Source organism: Dermatophagoides farinae, chromosome 5 (assembly GCF_024713945.1).
Source record: "Dermatophagoides farinae isolate YC_2012a chromosome 5, ASM2471394v1, whole genome shotgun sequence".
NCBI lineage: Eukaryota > Metazoa > Arthropoda > Arachnida > Sarcoptiformes > Pyroglyphidae > Dermatophagoides > Dermatophagoides farinae.
The window spans coordinates 2,108,719-2,135,062 of NC_134681.1; the positions used below are offsets into that span (position 1 = coordinate 2,108,719).

General features: G+C 29.5%; 3 protein-coding genes across 3 annotated transcripts; all 3 read right to left on the reverse strand.

Annotated features, from left to right (window-relative positions):
* Positions 1-58: 58 nt before the first annotated feature.
* LOC124498865 (uncharacterized) lies at positions 59-9,601 on the reverse strand. Its single transcript, XM_075731067.1, has 11 exons — positions 8,686-9,601; positions 8,516-8,610; positions 7,462-8,433; positions 7,300-7,384; positions 5,025-5,104; positions 4,835-4,924; positions 4,390-4,513; positions 4,153-4,316; positions 3,959-4,060; positions 3,749-3,890; positions 59-3,685 (listed from the first exon to the last, which is right to left on the reverse strand). The coding sequence occupies exons 1-11, from the start codon at positions 8,776-8,778 to the stop codon at positions 113-115; spliced, it is 5,520 nt and encodes a 1,839-aa protein (XP_075587182.1). The 5' UTR covers positions 8,779-9,601; the 3' UTR covers positions 59-112.
* A 2,838-nt stretch (positions 9,602-12,439) lies between these two features.
* LOC124499692 (protein arginine methyltransferase NDUFAF7, mitochondrial) lies at positions 12,440-14,472 on the reverse strand. Its single transcript, XM_047063636.2, has 4 exons — positions 14,132-14,472; positions 13,632-14,042; positions 13,051-13,563; positions 12,440-12,981 (listed from the first exon to the last, which is right to left on the reverse strand). Exons 1-4 carry the CDS (start codon positions 14,450-14,452, stop codon positions 12,751-12,753), a joined length of 1,476 nt encoding a protein of 491 aa, XP_046919592.2. The 5' UTR covers positions 14,453-14,472; the 3' UTR covers positions 12,440-12,750.
* Positions 14,473-14,622: 150 nt separating this feature from the next.
* Positions 14,623-21,915, reverse strand: LOC124498864 (uncharacterized). The gene is made up of 4 exons (XM_075731068.1): positions 20,908-21,915; positions 18,711-18,981; positions 18,453-18,595; positions 14,623-15,647 (listed from the first exon to the last, which is right to left on the reverse strand). Exons 1-4 carry the CDS (start codon positions 21,170-21,172, stop codon positions 14,824-14,826), a joined length of 1,503 nt encoding a protein of 500 aa, XP_075587183.1. The 5' UTR covers positions 21,173-21,915; the 3' UTR covers positions 14,623-14,823.
* Between the last annotated feature and the right edge of the window lie 4,429 nt (positions 21,916-26,344).

Here is a 26,344-nt window from a genome sequence, read left to right on the forward strand (position 1 = left end):
GTCGTTAAATTAAAAAACGGAAAACAAAAAATTTTTTTTTTCCAGAAAATTTTTCTGATTTTATTTTTCAAAAAAGTTTTTTTTTATTGAAAATTTATAAATAAATAAAATTTTAAGAATACACCATCGTGGTTACAACATTATTATTATTATCATCATTATTATTGATTGTAGATGATTGATTGGTAATTGAATTTTCCACATGATTATCATCGATTGATACATTATCATATTGTTGTGGTTGTTGTTGTTGTTGTTGTTGGTGTGGTTGTTGTTGTGGTTGTTGTTGATGTTTTTGCTGTTGTGATTGACGATAACGTTGACTATATTTATAAAAATCAGACATTGTAAATGGTTTTGTTTCTTCATAACCAGGTTGAAAATGACCAACAGTAACAACATCAACTTCAACAATATTACCTTTGCATGTCGATGTTATTGGTATTTCAGTGATGTTGTTGTTGTTGTTGGTGGTGGTGGTGGTGGATGTTGTTGTTGTTGTAGTTGCTGCTGTTGATTTCGAAATATCCGTATTTAATGAATTTGCCATTGTCGTAATCATTACATCATGTTGTTGTTGTGGTGAAATGGCCGGTATAAATGCAACAGTACAAATTGGTGATAATGCCTGTACTGGACGTGGTAATGTTTTTATCGTTGTTGTTGTTATTTCATTATCGTTTATTGTCGATGATGATGACGAGGATGATGATGATGATGATGAACCATGATCGATGATTCCATTTGAAATTCTTGATAATTGATTCGTTGATGGTGGTAGTGGCGGTGGTTGTTGCTGTTGTTGTTGTTGTTGTGGCAATGGTAAATTCGAATATAAACATATTGATCCATGTTCCGGCTGTTGTTGTTGTTGTTGTTGTTTATGATTATTATGATGATTAAGCATTAATGATGATGATTTGGTTATATCATTCGATGGTGCAGTTGGTGAATTTAAATTTAATTTATTATTCATCATTGATGATAATTGTTGTTGTTGTTGATGTTGATTATCATTTTCATTTTTTTCATCATCATTATCATCGGTCATTGTGGTTGTCACTAAATGTATTGGATGATAAATTGTTTTCGATGAATTTTCATCATCACAATTTTCATTTTTGATAAAATTACTAAAGACTAGATCATTTGATGGCCTTATGATTGGTTTATAAATTGATGATGATAATGATTGTTGTTGTTGTTGTTGCGGTTTTGAAAATTTCATTTGATGATGATGAAAATCTAAATCCGTTTCATACCATGTTTTTGGTGGTTGCGATCGTCTCATTGGTGGTGATATTGATGTTGTTACCTGTTTTATTGATGAAAGTAAATTCTGTGAATTCTGATAAATATGATTTTGCGATTGAATATTCGCTGCTGCCGCAGATGATGATGATGATGATAATGAATTTCTTGGCATTATTAAATTTACATAATCTGAATTATTATTAATAATGTTCAAATATTGACCACCAGATGTCGATAATGGCATCATTTTTGATTCCAGATTTACATAATTTGATTCTGATTCAGGAATTAATAATCGATGATTGATACGATGATTATCATCAAAATTATTATTGGCCATTTGTTTGATTGATGATGATTTTGTCGATGATGACGATGATGATGATTTCGATGTCTTTGTCGCCGTCGTCGATGATGATGATGTCGATGAAGATGATGATGATCGATTTGATCCAGAACTATTGTGGCGTGATAATAAAAATGATCTATAATTGGCAAGATTTTCTTCATCAATACTACGATAACGTTGTCGTATTTTTTTATTGGTTTCATTATTGATTGATAAGCCGCCTATTGAATCAACACTTGATTCAATAAAATCATCGGTTGTATTTGTGGTCGTCGTCGCTGTTGAATTATTTTCCATATGATACGTTATTTTTGAATATGTTAATGAATTTGTCGACGATGTTACTGTTGATGTTATGATGGAAAAGTTATTCGCTTTAATTGATGGAATATTCGATGCTGTTGTCGTTGTTGATGATGATGATCGTGATTGATTCATCAATATTGCTGTATCATCAAGACTATTTAATGCAACCGATGTTCGTCGATTTGGCACAGAATAAAGATTTGAAAGTTCATTTGAATTTAATAAATTCTTTACGGATGTATCATATTTATTTACATATGGTGAACTAAATAATAATGATGATGATGATTGCTGCAGTTGTTGTTTCGATTGATTTGTTCGTATTGCAGTAGCGGTAGTGGTAGTGGTTGTAGTTGGTATCATTGGTGGTAATTGATGATTTGATTGTAATATAGGCGGCGCCAATAAAAATTTTGATGATTTTGCATCACCAACAGATTGGCCATCATTATCATCATGATGATCGAAATTCCTAAATCTTGAACTAACACCAACCGATTTGCTACGTTGATGTTGTTGTACACCAATTATTGGCTGTTGAGTTTGATGATGATGATGATGATAATTCATTAATGGTGATCGACTTTCTCTATGTTGTTGTGGATGATGATGATGATTAGCCATATTGTTCGTATTGGCTACAACATTTGACGATGATGATAATGATTGATGATGATAATTTTGTTGTGCTGCATTCGATGATAATGAACTTGAAGCGCGACCAGTGACGAAAAAATTTTTCAATGAATTTGGTGCCTTAATCACATTGTTATTGTTATTAAACATTGATGATGATGTTGTCGATGATGAAGCTATTGATCCACGATTTTTATTATTAAAATGTTGATGACGATGATGATGATGATGATGATCAATATTTGTTGATGATGAACTATTCGAACTACTGGATGAATTCAAAGACAATGATGTCATTATTGAACTTGTATCATTTATCATTGATTCATGTGGTTGTGACATTTGATTATTATTGATAATAGCTGCCTTTGAAAGTATTTGTTGTTCCATAATGTCTAAATGATTCAATTCATCCAATTTATTTTGTAATTGTAGCTGCAATTGTCTTAATCGATTTATTGATCGTGATGATTGACCACCATGACTATTATTTTTCATTGAACCACGATAAATGGCTGTTGTTGGCGTTGACATTTTATTTATACTTGATGTTGATGTTGAATGTCGAAATGGTTGCTGCCGATTCAATTGCATTGCTGTGGCCATTCTTTGTTGTTGTTGTTGATTGGTAGTTAATATTGTTGTCTGAGAATTTCGTTGATTATTTATCGATTCTAATGGATATCCCGTATCTTGTTGCATGATAATATGATTCAATGAGATCAATGATGATGATTTATTCTGTTGTTGCTGATTCTGTTGTTGTGATGCTGTTGTAGTATTTGTTCTTGGACGATGATGATGATAATGTTGATGTTGCCGTTGATGATGATTATTAAATCCTAATGATACATTACGTGGTAATGTTAATGATGATGATGGTGGTTGTGGTGGTGGATAATAATTTATCAATGAATTTGTCGATATAATTGATGATGGAATCGATGTTGTTGATGAACGTTGTTGTTGTTGTTGATTCATCGGTTCAATGGATGATGAAGTTGAATATAATGAATTTCGTATACTATTACCACTACTATAGCTATTTCGTTGTTGTTGTTGTTGTTGTTGTTGCTGTTGTTTTCGATTATCATTCAAACATCGAATGATTTCATCTTTATCACGTTGATGTTTTATTGACTAAAAATAAAATTTTGAAAAGTTGGGGGGAAAAAGATTGTTTTGTTCATATATATTTATTACCTTGTTAATCCGGCGATCAATATAGAATTGATGTTGTGATATGGCCATAGACCAGATACATTTTGTTAGCGATGATGTTGATGCAAACCAAACAAACACCGTTACATTACATGGACCAAATGTACGACGACTTACAGATACTCTGAAAAAGTTTAAGTTTATTTTTCAGTCAAAAAAGAAAAAAAAAATTCATCAGAAAAAAAAACATACTGTGTAGTTGGATCACAGATTGCTGTGGATAAATCGTCAAATAAATCCGGATCTTCAATTGCATTCTCATAAAGATTGATTGAACTTAATGTATGTACAACACTAGATAGAAATAAACAAACAAACAAATGAATGGATGAAAATAGAAACAACGTTTTTATTCTTAATCAGAGAAAAAAAACGAGGGAAATTACCGTTTAAGATCACGAACTTCGATAGAAAATTTACATTCACGAAAATATAAATTTTCCAATTGTTTCCATGAAAATTGTTTCAATGGTATACGGCGATCATTATGGCTAAATTGATCAATACCTTTGAATGATAAACCAAGCCAATATGGTTGATTTGATTTATCCTTTAAGAAAACCAAATATAAAAATCAAATTAGTCCACAAGACAGAACAAAAACGAAAACACGCATAACTTACTTTAACCTCATAGAAATGAACACCATATGTTGGTTGTTTTTCAATCAAACACATGAATAAAAATATTGATTCACCATATGAAATGCCGGATAATTTTCTATATTCATCAATAATACAATCTTCACTGTTGTGATTGATGAAAAACAACAATCAAACAACAAACAAACAAACAAACAAACAAAAAATTAAATTAAATTAATGAAAATTTATTCAAAAAATAAATCATCATCATCGTGTGTTTATGTAATATATATACAAAAATAACATGACGATTCGTATAAAATTTTTTTTCATTTCCCTTCGTGTTTTTTTTTTTTTTTTTTTTGGTTTCAAAATGACTATTTTTAGCTATCAATATAAATATTCAATGATCGTGATGATGACTATTGGCATTTTGTATATTTTATATTATTGGTATTTAATTATGCAAACAAACCAAACTTACCATATTGAATAAGATGTATATTCATCCAATAAATTCGATGAGATCAATCGAAGACGATGTATACGATTACGGGATTTAATTTCATTGAAACTTTATTTTTTCATGTTTAAAAAAAACAAACAAACAAACAAACAAACAGTAAAAATCAATCGATCCAAATCGAACAAAAAACAAAAAACAAAACACATACTTATTATAATCACCAAATGTTGTTTGTAATATTAATGCAGATAATTTTAATCCAGTTTCGAGATCAACTTGAACAATTTCCTATTTTGTTGTACATAAAGAAAAGAAAATTATTTTTTTTTCCACAAGTTTCTTCTTCTTCTTCTTCTCAATCAACAATCAAAATGTGAAACGATGTTATAGCTGACACACAATTTATATTATTATTATTATTGAAAAACTAATGAGGATATCATCATCATCATCATCACAGCAACAAAATCAATGCAAACACGCCCTGTTGTAATATCATCATCATCATCACCATAATCAAACAAAACACACACACACACATACAATCAGTCAAATCAATCGGAAAATCAAAATGAAAAAAATTTATCAAATAAACACATAGACATAGACGAAGAGTAAAAAGAAGAGAAATATGTATATAAATATACAAAACGATGACAAAATAAAATAATGTGTGTTGAAAATCAGAAATGCAAACAAAACAAAACAAAACAAAATTTTTTGTTTGTTTGTTTGATTTAGTTTATAAGATTGCCACTTCTTTTTTCATTCATTCATTCATTCATTCGTTTACATTTTATCACATCACATCAAAACAGATTTATTACAACCACACACACACACACGTACACAAAAAACACGTTCAACATTGACATTTATAAATCAATCATCATCAGCATCAAAAAAAATGCTGATTGATTTCAATAGTGGTGTCAATTTGTAAATTAGTTTGTAGAGAAAAAAATAACACAAGACATAAATCACAACACATACAAAATAAATTTAAAAAAAAATCAACCAAATTGTGTTATCGTTCCTGGAACACTTGTTGTTGTTGTTGTTGTTATCGATTTGATTTTGAATTGATCAATTGAATTTGATGAGCTGTTGATGGTGAAGATTTTTTTTTTGTTTTTTCATTATTATTATGGCAAACATTCACTTGTTGACTATAGTCATGCGTGTGTGTGTGTGTGTGTATGGTTAACAATAAACTTTTTTTTTCATTCATTCATTTCTCTTTCTTTTTTTTCAATGAAATTCGGGTTTTTTTTTCGCTATCCATCTTTTTCATTGTATGTTAACATACACACATATCATCTTTGTTTTGTTTTGTTTTTTTTATCAATCAACGATCAGTATCGATGTTAGAGATGCATATGGATTATTTGCTTGCTTGATGGCAGGCAGGCTGGCCTGGCTCATCATTATCATGATGATGGTTAGCAATGTGATTATTATCTGAATTTTGTTTTGTTTTTTTCCCCATTTTCATTTTAATAAGGGTGAGATGAACACAACATCAACAACAACAACAACAACAACAACAACAACAACAGCCAAACGGAACGAAAAGAGACGAAAAAAAAACCGAAAAATGAACTGCACGATTATTGTTGTGGTAGAATTCATCATCATCATATATTATCATTCAAAAGAAAGTCAAAAAAAAAGAGAAGAGAAAGAAAAATGTGGCCAAAATAAATAATGGATACAATGATGGTATGGATTAGATAGGCATCAAAATGGGCCAATCATTATCATTATCATCATCATCATCATTGGTCATCACCACCACCAACACCAACACCTCAATTTCATCCGTTTGTTAATAATAATAATTAGTGTGTGTGTGTGTGTATCTTTATTCTTATGGATCTATTTATATTTCGTTGTTTATTTATCTTCTTTTTTTTTCTTGAAAAAAAGCTTGGATGATTGTGACGACATACACACACACACACACACAAAAAGCATACATGTTTGGTCATTCTCAATCAATCAATCAATGAATGAATAAATGGATAGACAATGTAAAAAAAGTAAAAGTCTTAAACACTCACACACACACACGCGTATACAGAGTTTTTGTTTCCTATTTTTAATCATGATGATGATGATGATGATGAAATCTGTGAATATTTTCATGTTTTCTAGCGTGTAGGCGTTGTTATACAAAAGGTTTGGCCAGCCATTCGATGATGATGATAATAACGAAAAAAATTTTCATATTTTTTTTTCTTTCTCAGACAACAACAAAGAACATTTTTTTTGTTGTAAAAAAAATCGAAGGAATGAATCGATGAAACACACACACTCCTATACACCCACACAAACGGAAAGAGTCAACATTCAATGTTATATATTGAATTTAAAAGGCGTTGGCTATTTAAGATTTCAAAGGATTTTTTTCACTGTTTCTCCACAGTTAATATATATTCAATTATATGATTCAAAATAAGCAATATGGAAACCAAACTTACATTAATCAATAATGATTTGGCCTGTAGATAGAACAATTCGATTGTATTCACATCCTGTAACATTGTGATTGATTCAACAAAATATCTGAATATACGAAAATTTTATGGAAGAAAAAAAAAATAATACATGCTATGGTCACTATGACTATTATCATGACTTACTTGACAAGAAAATAAAGCACTAGATGATCACAATAATCACCATCATCATCATGGTTATCTTGCTGTTGTTGATCATCATCATCATCATCATCTTCATAATCATAATCATAATAATCATTTTCCAATAAATCGATTGCCGGTATCGATCCATTAATATTATGATGATGATGATGATGAAAATTATTATTATCATTGTTTTTGTCATTTAAATCATAATCATGATGATCACTATTGTCATCAAAATCATCATCATCATTATTTACATCACCATTATGATGATTATGGCAATTATTTTGCATATCACGATCATCATCATCATCATCATCATCATTGCTATTCATATGTTGATGGTGATGATTTTTATCCAAATTTACTATAACATCATAAAGTGGATCATCATTATCATTGGGATCTGGATCTTGATTTTGATCATAATCATCATTCATTAATGATGTTTTTGTTATATTTGTTTTAATTATTGTTGATGGATTCACAATAATCATTTCTGGTGTATCCAATATTAATGGTAATTGTGGTGGTGGCACCATTGGTAATGGTGGTGGTGGCGGTGTCGTCGTTGATGTTTGTTGATCATAATTTGGTGATGATACAGAACTAAATATACACGAATTTAATGTATTTGAATTTGATGATGATTTTGTGGTCGTTGAATGTTTTAAATTTTTATTCTTTAAGCTCTTTAATTTACTAACATTTGGTAATCGTGATTTAGATTTTGTCAGTTTTAATTTTGTTGTCGATTTTATCATCATCTGTTCTGGTTGTTGGTGTTGATAGTTAACACTATGACGATTATTCGTAATTTTTGTTGTTGATAATTTTGTCGTTGATTGTGATGATAGTTGTTGATGTTGTCGTTGTTGCCGAACAACACGTGGTGGTACAATACGATTTTGTGCATATTCATGTTCCAATACACGTTTTTCGAGATTCAACCAATTATATTGACCACTATATGAACAGTGTAAGTGATTCAAATTGAACGAAAAAAAAAATTAATCAGCGAAAAAAAAACACAAAACCAAATACATACGTTTCATCTAGAAATGCAAGACCAAAAAATTCCTTTTCTTTCAAATCAAAATGTGTGGCAACCATATCGAAAAGATCGCCAGCAAATAAACGTGGCTTGTTTTTTAGAATGAGAAAAAAAATCGAAATGTCAAGCAATCAATCGGTAATCAAATTGTTTACCAAAAATACCTGAATCAATATTTCAACACTACGACCATCCAGTAATATGACTTCACCCCATCGACAATTCTGTTGTTGTTGTTGTTGTTGTTGATTAGACATGATGATTTTATCTTTAAGTTGAAAACAAATTAAATACACCGACAGAAATTATCACAATTTCAATATGAAAATCGATGGATTATAGCAAAATTCATTCAACGTTTTGGTTAGCATTTTGTATTTATTCAAATTACAACAATATGATCAATGTTCACTGTTGAAGAATGTATGATTGCATCCCAAACAAACACCACAAAGCTATTCATTGAGCAAATGATGAATCATCGTTATTGTCGTTATTGTTGTTGAATCACAGATTGACAGAATGAATGAATGAATGAAAAAAAAATGATGAAAAGAAAAAAAAAATTTCAAGAAATTTATCGATCAATTTTATTGACAAAACAGGATCGATCGATTAATGATAATAATCATCATCAGCTGCTGCTGCTGCTGTTTTTGCATTTCACTCTATAGTTGTTGTCATCATTTTTGAATGAAAAAAAAATTTTTTTTCTTCATTTTTAAAAATATTTTTTTTTTGACGATGACGATCATGTTGAAAGCATCATTTGAAAGAAGAAAAAAACGACGACGACGACTTCGTCGTCGATTGATGATTATCGATCAATCGATGATTGTATTGTATATGATCGAATATGAAAGAATAGCATACATTTTAAAAAAAAAAATGAAATGAATCGTTTAGTCACAGTTTGAACAATGTCATAGAAAAAAAAATGAAAATCTGTTTTTAAATTGGATTTTCATTTTTATTGGATGTATATTTATATAATTAATGATTTTTAAACGATTAATTTTCGTTTTTTTTTCTTCAAAATATGAAATAAACTTTGTTATTGTTATTGTCGTGATGATGATGATGATGGCAACACTTGTTGCTTTTTGCCAATCATTTGGCTTTTTTTTGTTGTTGCTGCCAAATAGCCAAATGTGCATGAATAGCTTCGTCGTCGTCTTCGTCTTCGTCGTTTTACAATGATGGCAATATATTTTTCATCCATGCACACACACACATACACACACTTGTTGAACTTGTATGATCTTCCTTGAAAGTGTATACACAAGCGTGGTATGTTTATGTGGACGCTTGATCGAAATCTCGAATTGATTGTTTTGTGCATGTGCAACAGAAAATAACGTGAACGATAATAATGATAAAAAAATGAACAATTTTCTTAGGGGCGTTGGCAAGAGTGCAAGAGGGTGGTTTACCTTATTTTTTTATTTTGGTCCATTTTTTTTCATCATAACTTACATGGATGGATTGCATTTATTAATACCACTACAATGATCTCACAGTGTCCATTAGAGTATATTGAAGAAATCCAATGATTGGTGATCAATTATTTTAATTTTTTCGCAGAACAAACGGTAGACTGATAACTGGCTTGATCAGGTTTTTTTTCAACAACAAGCACAGCAGTACATTTGTAGTAGCAGGTAATTGTTATTGTGTATGTGTGTGTGTGTGTGTGTGTGTGTGTGTGTATGAAAAAGACCTTGCTGGGCGAAGAAAAAAAAACAACGAAAGAACGAACGAATGAACAAAACACAAGGTAATAAAATTCGAAAAGCATATTGAACCCTTGAATTGAATCATGATGAAGGAAAACAACAACAAAAAATCTACGCAATAATGATAAATTGAACATTTGAACACTCAGCTTAGTCATTAATAGAAGGAAGAACGGTTTATATTGAAAAAAAGGTGTGAAATCATGATCAAATAACGATGATGATGATGATAAAATTGGAACTTGAAATGAGAAAACCAATATCAAATAGCAAAAGGTAGCTGGCTAAACAAATCAATCGAAACCTCGAAAAGTTTTTTTTTTGGTCAATTAATTTGGCTAAGGGTCATTGATGATGATGATGATGATGAAGAAAACTTGTTTTCATTGCTCTCTCTCTCTCTCTCTCTCTCTGTTGTTGTTGATCAACAAAAAAAAAGTTCGGTAATAAAGCAGAAAAAATGGATTCAAATTTGATTTTCACGAACATCATTTTTGATGATGATGATGATGATGAGAAATAGTAGTGAAAAAAAAAATAAATAAATCCAAAATGTAGAACACAACACAACACAATATTCAATAGATATGTTTGTGTTGTGTTGTGTTTTTTTTTTTGTTGTTCATTTGCCGACACACACACACATGCATCATTTGTATCCTGGTGTGTACATGATGATGATGATGATGTATTTCCATATCTAATTGGGGCCATGTGAATAAAATGATGTGTGTTCAAATCTGGTATTCATGCATGTATGTAAAAAAAAAGTAAAATAACAAAACCAGTAAGACTGGGAAAAAAAATTGATGCTAATAAAAGCATACACACACACAGACACAGTGGACACACGCTAAAAATGGGCAAGGCAATTGTTTGACAAGCAAAAAATTCAATGAAAATTCAATGGCCCATGCTTCATTCATATATCATCATCATCAAAAGTCAATCAGAATGAAAAGAAAAATTCTTCCATTCTCTTTTCTTTCATTCATAATGATAATGATGATGATGATCAACTGGTTTTTCATTCATTCATTCATTCAATCTATGGCTATTTTTCTGGCTTTAAGGGGGATAGGAACTGTAGAGGGCGCAAAAAAAAACGCATTTTTTGTTAAATGATTGCTCTTCAATGAAACGTCCAAAGTTTTTGAAACTTACTTATGTAATTATTTAGGGTTCCTAGAATAATTTAACATAAACAAAAAATAAAAAATATTTATACATCAATATGAAACAATCAGTTGAAAATCAGCTGTACAAAAAACATGGTCCGCGTGATATCTTAAGAACCGTAGCTCAGAATTTGATGAAATTTTCGGGAATTATGGACAGGATTAGCGGCTATCGTGAGTGACTAAATCATGGCTCAGAACCGGATATTATGGCGGATATTAGCCTGAATGTGAAGAAAAAAACTGTTAATTTTTCAACCCTAAGTTTCAATTGGCCCAAAAATGCCCTTCTCCTTGGAGATATATAACGATTTAGTCACTCACGATAGCCACTAATCCTGTCCATAATTCCCGAAAATTTCATCAAATTCCGAGCTACGGTTCTTAAGATATCACGCCGACCATGCTTTTTGAACAGCTGATTTTCAACTGATTGTTTCATATTGATGTATAAATATTTTTTATTTTTTGTTTATGTTAAATTATTCTAGGAATCCTAAATAATTAAATAGGTAAATTTCAAAAATTTCGGACGTTTCATTAAAGAGCAATCATTTAACAAAAAATGTGTTTTTTTTGCGCCCTCTACAGTTCCTATCCCCCTTAATAATTGCTGTTTTTTTTCTCTTGCAAAAAAAAAATTTAAAAAATTTTTCACCCTATTTATTCACTATCCAATCAATCAATCAATCGATCGATCGATCAATTTTCATTTACATAATTTAATTATGTAAATGAAATTTTTTAAAAAAAAATTAGAACAAAAATGAAAATCTTTCAATGCAAACGTCTCTCTTTCTCTTTCTCTTTCGAAAATTAAATACAAATCTAATCTAATCTGTTTTGTGTTAGCCGAATAATTCAATGCATTCATTTCCGTTCATTCAATTCAATCAGCCAACAAAATCATGACAATTGAATAAATAAACAGTAGGAAAAAAAACAGTAGTGAAGAAAGAAAGAAAGAAAGAAAAAAAACTCGTCATCAACATCAAGTCCACAAAGAGGATTTGATCTATTTTTTTTATTATTATTCTTATTATCTTACTCTTTGATGACCATTCACACATACAAAAATGGACAAAAGTCATTCAAAACACACACAGACACACACATCTAGAGTTATTTAAAAATTTATCATACAAATAATGATGATGATGATGATGAATGAAAAGAAAAAATTTTTTTTTCGAATAAATTAAACAAAGTCAACAATAGTGTGTGCGTGTGTGTGTGTGTTAGAAGAAAGAGTCAAATAAGTGAAAAGAAAAAAGAAAAATAGATTTTGATACACATATGAGTCACATTCATTCATTCATTCATTCGATTTATCCATTGACCAAAATCCGACCGGTTTTTCATCATCATCGCCATCCATTTGTTGACCATTGATAAAAATTGCCATAAATTTAAATCTAATTCCCATTTCCATTTCATCCATTAATATTCGTGCTGAACTAATCAATTCTTTTTGTCGTTGTACAGTAGTAGCTGTATTGTTATTATCTTGATGGCTAAATGATTGTTGTTGTTGTTGTAATAGTTGCTGTGTTTTTCCCAAAAAAAAAACAAAAATAAAATTAATTAAATACAATAAAAAAGACAAACAACAAACCTTTAATCGAAATCCAATTCCCATTTGGCTTAGAAATTGTCGCTGTTCAATTGCACCGAAACATTTGATATTTACATTTTTTTTCTTTACATTCCGTTCAGAAACATAATGACGAATTGCAGCAAAATCAACATCAGCTGTTAAATCAGCCATACCCGGTTTCAATAATGGATCTAATTGTTTATGTTGATAATATGCACGAAATGTATCACGATCTATTTGATGATCACTATCAAATCCATAATCACAGATTAATATACAGCCAGATATACAGTCATTTTGTGGTTGCTGTTGCCGTTCGATATAATCAATGATTTTATCGATCGTTATAAATATCATTGGACTATATTCAAAATGATTGATTTTTGGTGAATCAATACGATCAAAATGACCATTTAATGATAATAATTTTGTCATCGGTGTATCGTTTCTTGATTGTATCCAACGTAATTGATTGCCACGTTCATCATGATCGATTAAAAGTTCATTCCATTTTTGTTGTTGTGAATTTTTCTAGTTTTTTTTTAAAGAAAAAAAATTCAAAATTTGAAACATTTTTTTTCAAATTAATCTCTACTTACAATAAATTTATGTATAGGAAATGCATCGAAAAATTCATTTGCTATGAATATTGGAAAACGATTTTCATTATGTTCGTTCATTGATCGAAATTGATCAATCGATGGATACCAATGAATTGATTGGCCATATTTTGTCCGTTTTGTTGATTTCATTTCATTCAAATTGTCATTATCATTATTATTAGGAATATGATTGCATAGATTTTGTTGTTGAATTGATTGAAGAAATGGTGAAATTTCTATCAAATGTAAATGACAATCATTCAATGATGGACGTGTTTGCGTAAATTGTTCCATTGAACGTGCAATATCTGTGGACAATGTACCACGTCCTGGACCTAATTCAATTATATCCAATTGTCGTCCGTTTGAATATTTTTGCCATTGATACATTATCCATATGGCAATTAGCTAATTTTTTTTTACATGTGTGAAGAAGAAAAAAAAACGAAATGAAATTATTACAATATATTCTATTGATATATGCAGAATAAAATTACCTCACCAAATATTTGTGATATCTCAGGTGATGTAATAAAATGTCCTTTTTCACCAAAAACATCTTGACGCATGTAGAAACCATATTTTGGATGTGTCAATGCTAAACGCATATAATCATTCACTGTTAATGGACCGGTAAATCGAATTTGTTTAGCAATTTCTTTCATTAATAATGAGTCATCATTTTCGTTTTCATTGTTACTGCTGTTCGATTGTTTGGATAATGATCGAATCAATATTGAATTACCATACGATTTATTCATCAAATTATTACAGATGAATCGTCGAAAAATCCAATTCCAATTAGGAATGATCATCATGTGGCATTAAAATTTGCAAATTGAAAACATCAACAAACACGTGATTCAGATGAAAGAAAATAAACACACAACAAGTCAATCAACAGTGAAAATAGAAAAATTTTGTTGAATTCCATAACACTAGAGGCCGCCACTCGACCATTTTTTTCAAACAAAAAAAAAACCAATCATTTTTTTTGGATTTTATTTCAATACATAATATAAAATGAGGAGAACAAAGAATCAATCAAATAATACAATCCATTCTATTCTAGTTAATCTACAAGAATGTTGAGACGCAACGGAATTATCTACAAAAAACAAAAAAAAATCAAATCAAATGGCTATTATGGGTGTTGATTAATAAAAGAATTTTTTTGCAATATTAAAATTCAAAAAAATCCATTTGACATTAAATTAGTTATCATCAACATCATTATAATTATTGATAAATCAATTAAAATAATGATCGATCCATTCGCTGATGATGTAGAACGATAATCGATTGATGATTGATGATCATCATCATTATTATTATTATTATTACGGTTATTTTGATTATTTAAATTCATATCATTATCATCGATTTCATCATCATTGTCATCATCATCATAATTATCGATGAAATCATCATTATCATCATCTTGAATATTTGTATTATGATTATGTTGATGTTGATCATGATGATAATGATGATGATGGCGATTTAAAGTTGAATTATTGAAATAGATAAATTTTCTATTCAAAAGATTTGATTTTTGTTTATTATTATCCATTATCGATGATGATGATGATGATGATGGACGATTACGATGACGATCCAATGAACCATGATGATGATTATGATTACGATGATTTGATGGCCTTCGTAAACGTTTACATTTATCACTATAAGTATAACCAGCACAATGTTGATTGATTAATGAATTTGTCATTTCAGACATGTAATGTTCAAAAAAACGTAATCCTTCTTGGCCACAATATTTTCTTACATTACGTATTTGACAATCAACACTTTCTTGATATGCACAACAGAATCTTAATAAACGTTCATCATTATCGCCATCATTGCTAGTTTTTTGTCGAGTTTGTTGTTGCTGTTGTTGTTCATTGTCGGACATCATTTTCGATATGGATTGAAAACGACGTACAACCGTTGAACATTTTTGCGTTGAAATTGATATATCCTTTAAACATGGAGCGTATTGTAAATATACTAATAATAGTTTGGTTTTGGTTTTGCGGGTTTTTTTTTGGTGAAAAAAAAAATGAAATGAAACGAAAAAAAATTTATTAAACTAATAGAAAATTGAAATTTTTTTCAACACACAAAACAAACAAATTTTCATTCATTGGAAGATTTATTTCGTGTTGCAAACTTTAAATGCGGTCAAAAACTACATGTCACACACACACACACAGCGATCCAAACAAATAATCTTTGCTTTTTCTTCTTGGATTCAAAGTTCCATCATCATCATCATCATCATGTTCCAAAAATTTCAAATGAATCAAGGAAAAAGTTTTTTTTTGTTCCTTTTTCCAAAGAAAATTCAATGCGTGAAAAATGAAACTAAAACAAAACAAAAAAAAGGATTTATGTGAATAGTACGTGCTGGTTTGTTTGTTTGTTTGTTTGTTTGTCTGTGTACCGATATCGTCATTGTCGATCCAAGCAGCAGCAGCAGCAGCAGCGGCATTGAATTGACGTTTTGTTTCATTCATACCGGGTTTTATTTTATTTTTTTTTTTTTTGGAACCGGGAAAAAAATAAATATTCCAAGCCAAGAAAAACTTTTATCCATTTTCCTTAGTGAACCAGTAAGAGAGTGAGAGAAAGTTGTACTTGAATGATGAATATCATTTGATTCACTGTTTGTGTGTGTGTGTGTGTGTGTGTAAATCTAAATACAAGATTTATGGCTAAAATCCAGGCAAACCATAATACTAATAATCTGTAATCGTCGCATCTGATAAAAAAAAAGAAAAGAAAACAACCAACAAACGAATGAAATGCAATATATTTTGTTGTTGTTGTTGATGATTGACGATTACCGATTATTTCTTGTTTTGAAAATTTAAAACCGGAAACATCATATGATGATATGGTTATAAAATTTGAAATCAAATCACACACACACACACACACACATGTTTATCAATCAACCAAACAAATATAACAAAACATTAAATCAACACAAATGTGTGGCTTTTTTTTCGTATTTCATTTCATTTCAAATCATCATCATATAATGATTTCCATGATATAGAATTCATATACATCATATAATGATGTTTATATGTGCGTGTGCGTGTGTGTGTGTGTGTGTGTCATCCAAAAAAATGAGTAATGTTAAAAAAGTTTTAAATCATCAAACAAACAAAATGAATAAAAAAAAATGGATATCTATGCATAGAACAGAACCACAACCAACGGTAGATCACGGTCGATTGATTTGTTGTTCTGTTTTTTTTGTGTGTGTGATGGGATCATGATGGATCAATGATGATGATGATGATGATGATGTGAAAAAAAGGGATGCCAATATTGAATAAATAAAATTTTCTTTCATCATCATCACAAATGATATTATGACATGTGTAAAATGTCATCATATGAAAAAAAAATGTCACATGATGTTGTTTATTTATTCGGATGTGTTTGTGGGGCGTATTTGAACAAATATCAAACGTTTTCATTTTGTTACAGAAAAAAAACCGTAAACAAACAAATATGTGAATGAATGAAACCAGAGTGAGTGTGAGAGAGAGAATAAAATTCTCGATTATATAGCGGAATATTCTATATAACAATAATAATCAGAATATTACGATGATGATGATGATGATGATGATAAAGTAAAGAATGTTGTTGAAATTCTTTTTTTGCGGATGCTGAGAAGAAAAAAAAAACATTATCATCGTCATCATCATCATGATGCAATCAATTCGATCGATCGATCGATCGAATTGACAATGAACATTTTTTTTATCTGATAATGATCGTAAAAAAACTGATTTGCATCAATTGCACATGCACACGCACAAATATATTATTCAATTTTAAAATTGAATTGATGATGATGTAAAAAAAATTTGGATCGATTGATTTTCAAACTAATAGACTGGACTAGAACACCGGAACACACTCACACACACACACACATACATAATAAAAGTGGATGGATAATAATAACAATTTTCGCTACATTGAAATAAAAAAAACAATGATAATGATGATGTGGTTTACATTATCCACGATGATGATGATCATCATCATCATTTTCATTATTTTTTTTTGTCTTTTTTGTTTTCTATCATTGAAGCGACGATGTGTGTGTGTGTGTGTGTGTGTGTGAAATTGTGCTGTTTATCCACCACCACCACCACCACCGACACGCACAAATAATGATGATGATGATTATGTGATAATAAGCTTGGATTTCCAAACGAAACGAAAAAAAAACAACAAAAAAAAACGAAATGATTCACGTATTTAGAATATTGCCATGGAATCATTTTTCCATTCACTCTCACTCACTCGCTCTAGATATTGTTTCAAAATAGATTCTTATGCTGAATATACAATGATCATCGTCAAATTAAATTTAAATGACAGTTTTTTTTATATTTCGCATTCATTCACGCTAAAGAATCTCGATTCTTTAGTTTTTTTTTCTGGTCGTGTAGATATTTTTTTTTTTTTGAATCTTTGAAAGCAAAAAAAAAATTCTAAATTCTGTGTGTCTTTAAATCTTCGAAAAAATGTTTCTATTTACATTTGTTTATAAACAGTGTGTGTATTTTATTTTTTTTTTCATCTGATAATTATGATCATCATCCAAAATGATGATGAGAATTCCAAAAGAATGTCGAATTTAAACAAAAAGAAAAAGAAATTAGCTACACAGCATGTCGGTCGTTGTTGGCCCGATTTCATTTCGTTTTTCGTCGTTTCACTTTGAAATCAATGCACAAATAACGAGGAAAAATTTTTCATTTCATCCGTATCACTACTTACATTGTTGTGTACGTCCTTGTTGACATAATAAACGTATTACATTTTTCGATCCCTGTACAATATCCTGATAAAGATGTCGTTGTCGATTACCGGCACAGGAACGTATATATTTTTCGGCACAATAATCTCCTGATTTTAATTTCCTGTTTGTTTGTTTGTTTGTTTTTTCGTTTGATTAAATTGAACACAAAAAATAAACAGAAAAATATTGAATAAATCATTGATCGATTAATTGATTGATTGATTGATTGAACATACCGACACGTAATATCTAAATCTCTAGAATTGATTGGAAATGCTAATGATGAATTTTCCATCACTTCTTGCATCATTGATAAACATGTTTCAAATGTTTTCGGTGAACAACGATTAATTGCAATCGATGTTTTCATCAAGCTCGCCGTCGATGATGATGATGATTCGGAAGTTGATTGTAATCGTCGTAATTGTGGCAATTGTCCACCATCAATGACATGATTATCATCATTTTGTCCATCATCATTAATTATAGATCTTCGTTGTCGATTTTCTATAGAACCAAAAAAAAAACGGAAATGAACAAGAAAAATTTAAAATTCACAACAAAAAAAAATCCGGAAACAATAAATTATGAATAAATGAATCACAAAAGTGTTCTCATTTCATTTCATCTCATCCAGATGAATATTAACCGGAATTTTTTTTTCTTTTCTTTTCATCAAAATGTTCCATTGGGAATATTCCGGTTTCCAACAACAACAACAAAAAAACAAGAAAAAAAACAATACCGGAAAAACACACACACATCTGCATTGAACAAGATTAGTTGGTGTTTTTTTTCTGGACTGATGATGATGATAAAACAGAAAAAATCTGAAATTTTCTCGATTTCAGAGTCAATGACGTAGAAATAGAGAAAAAAAAAGGCAATTAGTGGCCATTTTTGTGGATCCAAACAAATAATCAACAACATTAACAACATTGATTTCAAGATCTTTCAGTGTTTTCTCTCTCTCTCTCTCTCACTCAATGGTGGTGGTAAATCAATGAATCATTTTGTCATATTTGATGCTGCACCATCTTCAGACAGACAATGAAGGGAAAACATGGGGAAAAAATTTTTTTTTTTTTTTGGCTATCCAAAAAAAAAATGTTAAATGCGTCTATATTCATCCCACTATATTCATTAATTATAGACAAAACTGATATCTGTGAAAACGATACCGTTTTCGTTATGTTTTTGTTTGTCTGTTTTTTTTTTCTCTCGGTTATTGGAACAATTGAACCGTGCAATGTTTGTATTTTTTTTCGGGAATATTTTTTTTTATTTGATTGGTCCACTTATTTTCTCTTGGTTCTTGTCCTGAATTGAAGACTTGTTGTTGTTGTTTCAGTGTCTCTGTGATGTGAATATACATTGACGATCAATTAACAATCACATCATCATTGTTGTTGTTGTTAGAAGAAAATTGTCTCTACATTCTTCATGAATTGTTTATATGGCAACAATCAAAAAAGGAAAAAACAAAAAACAAGACGATAAAAAACGCTCATTTATCGATAAAGATTTGATTCTGATTAAATGCAAATGATTAGTGATTAGTAAAATTCTCAGATCAATAAAAAGGCTGCACACATACATACACGCAAAGGTGGGTAGTTTCAGCTTTAGTTTTTGTTCATTTTTTTTATCTGTCTCTCTCTCTTTTCGTGTGTTTGATATATTGAAATTGTCTTTTTTTACGTATTTTAGAGATGAATACATGAACGAAAGATTTGGGATCATATATCTCATCAAAGATCATTTTGTAAGATGAATGATTGAATATATATATATAAAAAAAACAGAAAAGAAAATGAGGAAAATAAAACGTTCCACCATACAAAACAACAAAATATGGTTCCAAGTTATGGATATGGTTGGTTTTCGGTTGTTTGGTTGGTGGTGGCGATGGTTGTGAATAAATAAATAAATGAAAAAAAAAGAAAAACGGTTGAATGAATGGATCAACAACATTAGTTCCAGATTGTTACACACCACTTCATTATTTTATATATTACATAAGCGTTCAACATCATCATCATCATTTTTGGATCATTCTTATTCTTCTGGATTTATAGTTTTGTATTCCTTATTTTGTTTTCGTTTATTATATAATTCATGGAATACAAAAAAAAATATCAACCGAACCAGAAAAAAATGATCACAATGATGATGATGATCTATATTTTTCTTTGAATGTTTCGTTTGTCATGTTGTTTTTTGTTTGTCTGTACAAAATGTTTTTGTGTTTTTTTTTTTGGATTTTTAAATGGATCCGAGGAAAAAAAAAAAATTCATACGGAAACTATGCAAAACAAACAAACAAATTGTTTCTCCAAAACCACACACAAAAATGCATGTTGTTGGTGGTGATGATGAAGCAAAGTTAACAGGGAAAGAAAATGAAAATGAAAAATCCACATATAACATTACCATTATTCATTTTAGGCCAAATATTGTTTATGGAAATTATCATTTTATCCGTTTTATTATTAACAATTGAAGAATTAATTTTATCCATTGAATAAAGTCGCCATGATGATGTTGATGATGAGCAATCTGATATCATTGATGACGATGATAATGAAAATGAAAAATTGATTAAAATGAAAATGATCAACATGATGATGGTTTGAAACAGGTGATTTGTCAACGATAATAACGGTGATGAAAATATTGATTGGAAATTGATTTTCATTTCGCTTTTGTTTTCTGCTTTTTTTTCTTGGACAAAGAATTGTCGTTTTTGAAATCAGAATAAAAATGATGAGGATGACGATGATTTCATGGCAAGAAAATTCCGAATATTCTTTGTTTTTATTCACAAATTCTGGAATTTTTCACAACAACAACAACAACAATAACCGATTCAGCATTTTTTTTTGTTGTTCCAATAATCGAAAATCAATGTTTAATAAACGTGTGAAAAGTTTTTTTTATCTTATATTCATCATCATCCAGGGAACAATAAAATGAGATAATTGGAAAAGTATCGAGAAAGCATCGAAACTGACAAATAAACAATCAACACATTCAATTATATTGAATCTGGTGGTCAATGAAAATTTCATTAAATGATGAAGAAAAAAAAATCACCAGAAAAAATAAAATCGAAGAAGGAGAATTCCCCGTATAAAATATTCAACATTTATCGCTGTTGTTGTTGTTGTTGTTGTTGTTTTTGTCTAAGTGGTACGTGCCGGATTGATGATGGACTTGAAAACTTTGCTTCGATTTTCTGGTTGTTGTTGTTGTTTCAATTGGATCAAAGTTTTTTGTTTTGGTTTTCATTTATTCATCATATCGTATACTTGATAATAAATCCACAGAATAAAACAAAAAAAAAACGACCAACTATAAATCCAAAGTCAAACGATTGATCATGTGCTGCTGCTGCTGCTGCTACTGGTTATCCGATTCATTCATACAGATTCCTTGGTTGTAAAAAAAAATATAGTCTGAAATCTGACTATGGAATAAAAGAACCAAAACCAAAAAAAAGGAAAAAAACTAAAATTTGAGATTCGAAACCTAAAAGAATGAAAACGTAGACCAGTATCACAAGCGCACACACACACACACACACACACATAAACATGAAAATCAGTGAGAAACAAAAAGGAAGGAAGAAAAAAAAATGAAAGAAAATCATGAAATTTTTACTTATGATGTAAAGAAGTAGAAACTTTATATACAACCCAATGAATATGATGATGATGATGCTAAGTTTGACGCATGCGTCGTTTATCAAAAAAAAAAAAAAAAATTTACGCTTTCTTAGAACTACAACCAACATTCGATATATTACGCCCATTTTTTTTTTTTTTTTTTTGATTACATTTTCATTGTTTTTTGAATGAAGAAGAAAAAAAAATTTTTTTTTTCAAAAAAAATGTTGTTCACGAATATAACTAAAATCATTCGATGAATGAATGTTTGCAAATTCAATCAGGACAGATTCTTTTATTTTATTTTTTTTTTTTTTTTTTTTTTTTTGTTAATTATGTCGATCTTAATAATAATCATCTTGTAATCATAGTAATAATAATAAGATGAGGATGATGATGATGAAAAGATCCATGATGAAATTATTATTATATACAAAAAAAACCACGATGAATAGCAACTCCTTTTCACAACAGAAAAAAAATAACCACACAACAAACAAAGTTAACGCCTGTGAAGAAAAAAAAATGAGAGAGAAAAATCGACAGATTAATTAGACTCATATCTTATATATATCGACGAATACTGTGAATGTAGAAATTCTTGAATAGATTTTTAATTATAAAAGCTTACACACATATGATTATTATTATGATGATGATGATGATTATATTGAAGTCATCATCGTCATAATAAACTGGATTCCATTTGATTCAAATACACATTCATTCGATTTTTTTTTTTTTTTTTTTTGGTACTTGTTTGGAACAAATTTTCCACCAATAAAGAAATGAAATTGATACGAAATGAAATGGAACAAAAAAAACCGAACCGGAATTTATACCATGATGATTGGAACCACCAATGGATGAATGAGAATATGAACATTAACATGAACATGAACAACAACAACAAAAAAACGTAAATCTTAATAATAATAATTCCCGAAAAAAAATAAATAAAGACGGATTGATACATGAAAATAATGAAAATCTTTGGATGAATTATAGCAAACGAATAAAAACATCAAAATGAAAGAATTACAACAGAGAAAAAAAATAAGACAAGACGAATATTTTGATCAATGAATGAATGAAGAATCAGAATGATGAAGAGAATCAGAATCTTTTTTGTCCATCAAGTCTATGACATTTTTGATTGTTGTTGTTGTTGTTGTGGCTGTTGTTGAGCGACAACAAAGCTACCAAACCAGACAACAAAAAAAACGTGAGAAAAAAAATGTAATTCAATAATAACAAAAATAAACATTTCTTCATTATGATGATCATCATCATAATGGTAATGTAGAATGGAATCTTATGACATTTTTTTTTCATTTTGGTCCCTTGATGATGATGATGATGATGATGACAATCAAATTGTATTGCTGTTGTTTTTAACATCAACATCCACATCCACATCATCATCATCATTATAAATTCAAATGAACTTTCCATGTCTCTGTTTCTTGTGTTTGCATGATGATTGTTTGTCTGTTTGAATCATGATCATACATTCATCGATGTATTCAGGTGATCTATATATATGTTTTTCATTGCAATTTTCATAAATTCCCAAATGGATAGTCGCTGTCATCATTGTTTGTCGATTGACATGATATCAATAAATCAATCATTTCGAAAACAGCAAAAAAAAAAATTTCCATTTACTCATGAAACAAATGGTGAAAAAAAAAATTGATGACAAACAAAAAAATTTTTGAGAAAAAGCCAATGGACACAGGCAATGGAGAACAACATTTGATCAACGAGTGAGAAAAATCCAAAAAGTTGAAAAAAAGAGATAATCTTGGATTTGAAAAAAAAGAGACGTAACCTTTGATTATCCAAAAATATTTCCAATGTACTGGCAACGTTTTTTTTCTACTGCTTCTTTAATATCCACTCACACACTCACACACACACATCTGTTATGAGAAATGTTTTAATTTCCGTTTTTTTTCTGCTACATTTCAAAATCCAAATCAAAATGAAAAAAAAATAGAACTAGAAACCGGATGAATATAATACGAGAATTTTGATTCGAATGTGAAAGTAAAAAAAAAAAAGAATCGAGATTCGAGAACTCATCGTCATCATCATCGATGAATCGGTGTTTGATTCCAATAAGAAAATCAAAATCCAAAAAAAAAAAACAATGACAATGAACACTGAAAATGATTTCCTGCATTACTTTTTGGTTGTTTTGAAATCTTTTAGTTTTGTTTTGATTTTTTTTTTTTGAAAATAAAAATAAATCCAACAAAACAAATGGCGTGAAATTCAGGAAGATTCAGAGAACAAAAAAATTAATTAGAAAATCGTTGTTTTTTGTTGTTGTTGTTGTTGTTGTGTTTGGAACAAAAACAAATGTAACAAATTTTGAAACAACAACAAAATGACGAAATGGGAGAAAAAAAAACGAAATGAAATGGAAGAATCAAAAAAAAAAAATGAGGAGCAACAAAAAAAAAATACTTGGAAAATTCTAATTTCAATTTATCATACAAATCGAAACTTGTGATTTGAAATTGATTTACCACTACTACACTGCTAGTGTTTTTTGTCAGCGGCATTTTTTTTTTGTATCATTCACAAACCATTCATTTCATTTCATGGTTGAAATAAATGTCACATTAGATCTCTCCATTTCTATTTCAATTGTTTCATTGTAAATTTTTTACAATTTTTTATTTTATATAATTTATTTGCATATACTAGGAAAACCGGAGTGAAAGCAATGCAAAGCAAAGCGAAAAGAAAAAAAAATCAATTAATTCTTTTCCCAGTGATTTGAAACAAAGAAACAAGAAACAATTTATAGTTTTGCGTGTGTGTGTGTGTGTGTGTGTGTTCAACATCATGTTCCAAAAGATCATCATCATTATCAATGAGTGTTTATAGGTAAAATTATTATACACACCGGTTTTATGTCACATGTGTGTGTGTGTGTGTGTGTTATTGCTACTGGAAAATTTTTTAAATTTTTCATTCACCAGCCACATACATACTTGTCGCTGGTTGAAATCATTCGTGCATGGTATTTTGGATTTGGTTGGTATATGGTTCGTTCGTTCGTTTGTAGATACCATTTTCTTTTTAGGTTCATGGCTTTTTTTTATTATTATTCCATTACCATTTTCGTGTTTTGATGTCATTAACTTTGGATTTTTTTTTACCACTTTCTTGTTTCAGAGTTCAACGAAAAAAAAAAAAACGCACACACACACACACACCAGATAGAGTGCAAATTTCAAATATTTGGACAAAGCAACATTGTCCAAATAAATCCAGATTTAGTGAAATTGTTTTTTTTGTTTTCAATTGAAATTGTGAACAAAATTAACCCCATCATGGACACAATAAGTTGTCACAATAATAATCATCATTGTTTTTTTTTCTACTTGTTCGAGAGAGAGAGAGATAATCATAATTTGATTACTCCAGAAAAAGTACCATATATATATACAAATAATTCACAATTAACCCTTTGTGTATATGCACGCTATACACAATCAAAATGAATCTGAATGAAATTAAAGTGAAAGAATACAACAACAACAAAAGAAAAATTTTCTGTCTCCACTTTCAAATGAAAAGAATTCATCAAAAAAAAAACAAACAAACAAACAAATGAATGAAATGAAATGAAAATAAACGACTAACCGACCGACCGACTGACTGTCTGTGTATTATAATTGTAAATCGGTCAAAATAATTCAACTCTCTCTCTCTCGCTCGAAATCTATAGATGCTAATTTCAAATGATTACTTTCACTCAAAAAAAAATACAATAGAAAATAAAAGAGTTAATGTCAATGTTTTTTTAATGTATTCGACACACACACACACACATACATCACACAAAACGACAATAAAAATGACAGACAGAACGAATTACAAATTTTTGTTTTGGACAATGGTAAAAAAAAACAAGAAAGAAATTGTAACTGAAAAAAGAAGATATTTTTACCTCCCCCCTCGTTCTAGAATTTACATATGAATAACTCTCTCTCTCTCACACACACACACACACACACACAGAATGGATTCTTATGATTCTTTATTCAGTCACTTCAGTCACATCATCAAAAAAAGTTTTTTTTTTCAAATGAAATTTTCAAATACCACCACCACCACATTGATTCTTATCATCAACACTCGGATTCCATTTTCGCTGTTTAGATTTAGTTTTTTTTTTTTTT